The 6,225-nt window shown below is 38.6% G+C and overlaps 1 protein-coding gene across 1 annotated transcript; it reads left to right on the top strand.

The window, feature by feature from the left end:
• Positions 1–4,386: 4,386 nt before the first annotated feature.
• LOC125868696 (E3 ubiquitin-protein ligase MBR1-like) lies at positions 4,387–5,717 on the top strand. Its single transcript, XM_049549288.1, has 4 exons — positions 4,387–4,581; positions 5,233–5,256; positions 5,351–5,485; positions 5,580–5,717. Exons 1-4 carry the CDS (start codon positions 4,387–4,389, stop codon positions 5,715–5,717), a joined length of 492 nt encoding a protein of 163 aa, XP_049405245.1.
• The last annotated feature ends 508 nt before the right edge of the window (positions 5,718–6,225 follow it).

Genomic DNA, 6,225 nt, shown 5'->3' on the forward strand with positions numbered 1-6,225 from the left:
AAGGTTTGAAACATACTTTGCTTGTGAGAGCAGAAGACCTTTGCCATCTCGATGATAAAGGGCCAAGATCTTTAAGGGAAATATGGGAAGCTAAGGAAGAAATAACTTGATGAACCACTGAAGAATTATTTCCTGTAAGAATGATGTCATCTACATAGACCCAAAGATACACAACGCCATTAGAACCATGGCGAACAAATAGAGACGGATCCGAGTGAGACTAAGAAATCCCAAAGGAAAAAGATAGGATGTCAATTCATTGTACCAAGCGTGAGGCGCTTTCTTGAGACCATAAATAGCCTTACGCAAACGACAAACATGTGAAGGATGAGAGGCATCCTCAAATCCTGGTGGTTGTTTCATAAAAACCTCTTCTTCAAGTGTTTCTTGTAAAAAGGCATTATTGACGTCCAATTGATGTAAAATTCAATCGTGTTGAACTGCAAGTGAGAGAACAACATGAATGGTTGTGGGCTTGACAACCGGACTTGAAGTGTATTGATAGTCAAGACCTGGATGCTGAGTGAACCCTTTGGAAACCAACCGAGCTTTGTACCGGTCATCAACTGAACCGTCAACTTTCTTTTTGATCCTGTAAATCCACTTACAATCAACAACATTCTTATTAGAATCCTGAGGAACCAGTTCCCATGTTTGATTCCGAATTAACGCATCAAATCCATCTTTCATTGCTAACCGCCACACTGGGTGCTTTAGAGCTTGCTTAAAGGTATAAGGGGTAACATGGTCAGGTAATTGGACAAGATAATTGGATGGGGCAGAAAATATTATGTTATGATCGGGTCGTTGGGAGGGTTGGAGGAGGAGGCGGTGGCGGAGTAGGTGGGGGCGGAGGAGTTTGGGGCAAATTCGCTGGTTGTGCAGCAGAATGAGTGGAAGGTTGTGGCAAAGGTGGTGTTTTGAGTCGACGACAATAGGTGATGAGTCTGGGGGATGAATTATGTGAAGGGACAAAGGATTGACGTTGCTGCAAAGAAGAAGGGGAAGAAGAAAGAGGAGAAAGTGAATTGCCTGAGCCCATGAGACGCGCATGATTCTGGCCGGAAGAGACGGACTCACAAGATAGACCACCAGTAGAAGTCTCACATACTGGAAGAGGCAAAGGAAGTGAAGAAATATCAGGGGCAAGAGTTTGAGTTTCTGGAGGAGTGTCAACAACTTCACATGTGAGCGTAAAAGACTTATTTTGAAGATGTGAGAATAGTGTGTGAAAGGGAAAAATATTTTCAAAAACTTTACATCACGTGAGATATAAAATTTAGAGTGAATGGGATTAAAACATTGGTGTGCATAATGAACCAGAGAGAAGCCTAGATAGACGCAAGGAGTGGACCTAGGCTCAAGTTTATTGGTGGTGTAAGGCTTAAGCCATGGGTAACATAAACAACCAAAGGTTCTAAGTGAATTGTATCGGGTTGTGACACCAAACAGTTTTTCATAAGGCGATGTATTGTTTAACAATGGTGTGGGAAATCGATTAATAAGATAGACGGCATGTTGAAAAGCAAATAACCAAAAATGTGAAGTTAAGGATGCCTCATGTAAAATTGTTTGGGCAGTTTTGCCGATGACGACGCTCTGCGATTGCCACTCTTTATGGTGTATGAGGAGGGGAGACAAGGTGTTCAATTCCATTAGAATGGAGATACGGATCAAGACCTTTATATTCACCTCCTCCATCAGTATAAAGAGAGACAATTTTCTTTTTAAAATATTTTTCCACTAAGGAATGAAACTTGGAAAAAATGTCTCGAACCTCATGCTTTTTTTTAAGGGTGTACAACCAAATATTTTTGGTGTACTGATCAATGAAAACACAATAATATCGTTTTTATCCATGGAAAGGACAGGCAATGGACCCCACAAGTCACTAAAAGGTATTTGTAACGGAGCAGTACTTATAAGAGATAAGCAATTGAATGGAAAACGTTGAACTTTAATTGAACAACAAGAATTACAAAAGGAAAACTTGTGCGTTAATGAAACTGGGAGAGAATATTTATTCAAAACAAAGTTAAAGAGTCTGGAATGGGGATGACCAAGGCGACGGTGCTAGACTTGGTGAGGAACTGTTGTAGTGGCAACTTGAACAGTAGGCTTATTCACTGTGAAATTGGGCCATTCATAGAGTCTTGTTCCTATTCCGAACGGATACCAACGGAACCCGCGTTTTCAAGTTCTTCAGAGAAGAAAATGGAAAAAATTCAATGGAGGTCAGATTATCTTGACAAAATTTTGATACCGAAAGAATATTTTGGTGGATAGCAGGTGCACACAAAGTATCGGTTAGTCTAAAAGCATTATTTGATGCAACTAATGAAGTAGAACCATGATGAGTAATTGAGATTCGTTTACCATCACCCATAGCTATTCCTTCTGAGCCGGTATATTCATCCAGATTGGTAGGGTCTGTTGTGACATGATGCGTAGCACTGTAGTCTACAATCCATTGGTTTGCTGGAGCGTGGTTACTCGAAAGAAAATTTGCCTTTGCCTCTAAATGATTATGAGACTGTGACCTGCAAACGTTTGCAGTATGACCCTGTCTGTTGCAAAGCTGACATTGAACATGGTTATTGGTGTAACGCCCTTGTGCAGGAGCATTTGGACGATTGTTGGGACGCCATTGTGAGTTGTTGTTAGGTCGACGAGCAGTGCGGTTATTGGAATTGGGGGATCTGTTGTGAGTTACCATTGCAGCAGTTATTGCAGGAGGTTCTTTCTTCAATTCCTCATGCTTGAGGAAGAGTTCATAGTCAATTAGTTTCACATACAACTCATCATACGAGATGATGGAATCTCTAGTTCGAATTGCAGCTGAAATCTCACGAAAATCTGACCCAAGACCACTCAGTATTTTCACAACCAACTCATCGTTGGTGACTGTAGCACCGGCAGTGGCGAGCTTATTGCAGATAGAGCGTACTTGATGTAGATAATTTGTGACTGGAAGGGAGCCCTTTGAGAGGCGTGCGGGCTGATCACGAAGGCTAAATATTCATGTTTGGGAATTGTTGGCATAAGCCAGGTGCAGGGAGTCCCAAGCAAGTTGAGAAGTGGAGGCAGCAGCCACGGTTGAAGCAATTATCGGGTCGACAGAAGCCATTATGGCATTCTGGATCAATTGATCCTGGCGGAACCAAGTGCTGTAACCTAAGTTCGCCACTTCTCTACTATTTTCTGTGATAGTTGATGAAGGAGCAGGAGAAGAACCATCAAGATGGCCGGACAGATTGTGCCCACGCATAAGCATGGAAACATGTGCTTTCCAGGTGGAAAAGTTGTGGCAGCCAACAAGCTTTATCGGCAGCTGCAACACTGGATTAAACTGAACAACAAGGTTAGGGTTGCTGCCAATGGAGTCTGCATTCCTTATGTTATCAGGCATGGTAAGACTGAGTCTGTGGTGGTAGTCAGAGGATCGGAACAAAATAAACTCGGGAGAGTTAAGATGTGAGCTCTGAAACCATATAAGTAATTGAGCAAGATGAAGCAAAAGATATCTCTGTTAATCGATTAATAACTGATATATATATACACAAAATAAATAACAGAGTCTCTATTAGAGAGTCCTTCGTACTGTGGAAACTAAACCAACAAACTAGGAAAATAAGAAAACAAACTCCTAAAATGGTGGATACATAGCTAACAACCTATGCAGTAAAATACTAAGCAGTAACAACGTGTGTGGAGTGCTGTAACGGTAATAGCGTTCTAATAGGGTGGCCGTGGGGGTGGGCATGTCTTGGAAAGGGGGATCATTTCCCTCAGGTGTATGTGGGGTTGCGGGTTAGGGAAGCCTTGCAGTTAAGGATATATTTTCTCTTTACGTAATCTCAAGTGTGATATAAGCAAAATTCAGTACTATGTTATAAGTTATTGAAAATGTGGAAATTAAATTCCTTTGTTTCCCTCCGGTCATTCCATTATCAGAGAAGTACTTCAGTCATATATCAATAATATATGTGGACAAGATAGTGTGAGTGGAGATTGATTTTCTTGCTAGCAGCTCCAACAAGTTACCATTAAATCTATTAAATAACTCTAATCTATTACAAGTACAAATAACTCTAGATGTAATTAAAATCTTGTGACATATGAAAGTACTTTTCATACAGTATTGAGGAATAAGTTAGCATGTAACAATATTATCTCTATAGATGATACTATACACTAGGCTTTCAACATGTTTCTTTAAAGATCTTCTTGTGTAATACACGTGTTGTTTATATGTGCTAACAATTGTCTGCTCATGTTTCTTTCCTGTGCTTCCTGTACACTTTAGTTTTTTCATTTGAAAAGAGGATTTCAAAATCTCAACCAATCATTCTAACACACAATAAATCATTTTCCGTTGAACCTCAGATGGAGAGCAACAATTCTAACGTTGACAACTCGACCTTCAGTGGAAATTCAACCCCTGCTAATGTGCCAATAGATGGAGGCATGACTGAAAGTATTGTTGGTAATATCCTGTCCCCAATCGAGGAACAACGACCAGCCTACCAGGACATTTATCATAGATATCTTGCTCTTTCTTCTACACAAGCCCTCATTCCAGTTAAGCTTCTTTACTTAACCAAGCTTATTTTGTTTATCGATCTTTTCCATGTCTTATCAATTAAACTACGTTTGTAAGTTGATTTGAAACTTAATCGTATACTTATATGCAATTTAGGTATTTGTTGCTTAGAGAAAAAGACGCCAACTCAGAAAATTTTTATTGTTATTTTCCAATAATTCCTGGTTGAGTTATTCTCAATTGATAATATTTCAAAAATTGTCAGATGTTTTGATAGCATTCAACTCCCAACTGTAACCTGAAATCTAATACGTGTTTGATGAGTCATTTCAGTTGGAGTAACATTTCCCCTATAAATGATACACCCTCTTTTTTTTAAAAATGACCTAGTTTGACTTGACATGTTGTTTAAGAAAATAAAGTAGATTTTTCAATCTTGTGGTCCTAAATTAAGGTAACGTCAAATATACCAAAATGCCCTTTAATCTCGTGGCTTTAAACATATCAAATAGAAAGTTAAAACTAAAGTGTCGCCCTTTTTCATCTTCTTGAAGCCTTTTGATGACTTTTTATCACCTTTTAAAAACTGGTTCCTAAAGTCTTGCGAACTTGTATGTTTTTCCATTTTAGATGTTTGTCTTTATTTTGTTGTTAAATGAGTCTGCTCCTAAATGAGTTCAACATTTCAGGTAAGAGATGAAGATTCTAGGCAGGTAATGCTTTGAAAACACAATACTTCAGAGTTTTATACTTGAATTTTTCTTTTTATGGAAATGATATCCTGTGACATGATGTTTCATCTTTTAGGGCATTTCGGAATGCCTCACTCATATAAGTGCTGGATCGAGATTATTAGCTTTTTATTTAAGCATGAAGACCCATACATACCAATTTCCCAAGTCAACATGTCTTGACGGCAAGGAGCGTTGCTCCATATGCTTGGTAAGTGGCACCTAATTTTTAGAACCCCAACCTGAGTCTGTAAGCTTATTTCAGTTTGGTTTTGACCTTCTTTTTTTGGTCATGTTTGACTTAGGATGATTATTACGACAAGGAAAAACTCACAGAAATCAGTTGTGGTCATATATATCATTTTGATTGTATTAGAGAGTGGATCAAGCTCAAGAACATTTGTCCTATTTGCAAGAGGGATCCAGCTGCAACAATCAGTTAAATTCTTTGTTTGGTGGACTAACTAGTGGAGTGGCATCATTAATCTCAAAAGAGTTGAGTTAAACCTAAAAATAAGGAACCATTCTGAGTTTGAGAAAAACAATGGTCTTTTAGTTTGATGTGCTTTCTTTCTTTTCTGATGATGCTAAGTTTTATCTACACGTTGAAGCTGAGTAAAAATTGGTACTCATGTTGGTTTGAGTGGTTGATATTGAACAAATTTGGTTCATAATCTCGATGTTTATGGCAGGTTTTGAAAACCTCTTTATTCTTGGCTTTTACTGCCTCCCGAGTTTTTTCCTATATAGAAGGTAGGCATTCTATTCAACTAAACACCAACAACAAGAAAAGTAAGTATTTTCATTCCAAATCATCAATAACAAAAATCAATAGGCTGATTCAAATCTCGAAGTTGTTAGCATGAGTTAGGAAAAGTAGTTAATGGGTAGATTTGTTCCTAATTATTGTAGAACAATTAGATTATATTGTGGATTGTGTAGCATAGCATT

Source organism: Solanum stenotomum, chromosome 6 (genome assembly GCF_019186545.1).
Source record: "Solanum stenotomum isolate F172 chromosome 6, ASM1918654v1, whole genome shotgun sequence".
Taxonomy (NCBI): Eukaryota; Viridiplantae; Streptophyta; class Magnoliopsida; order Solanales; family Solanaceae; genus Solanum; species Solanum stenotomum.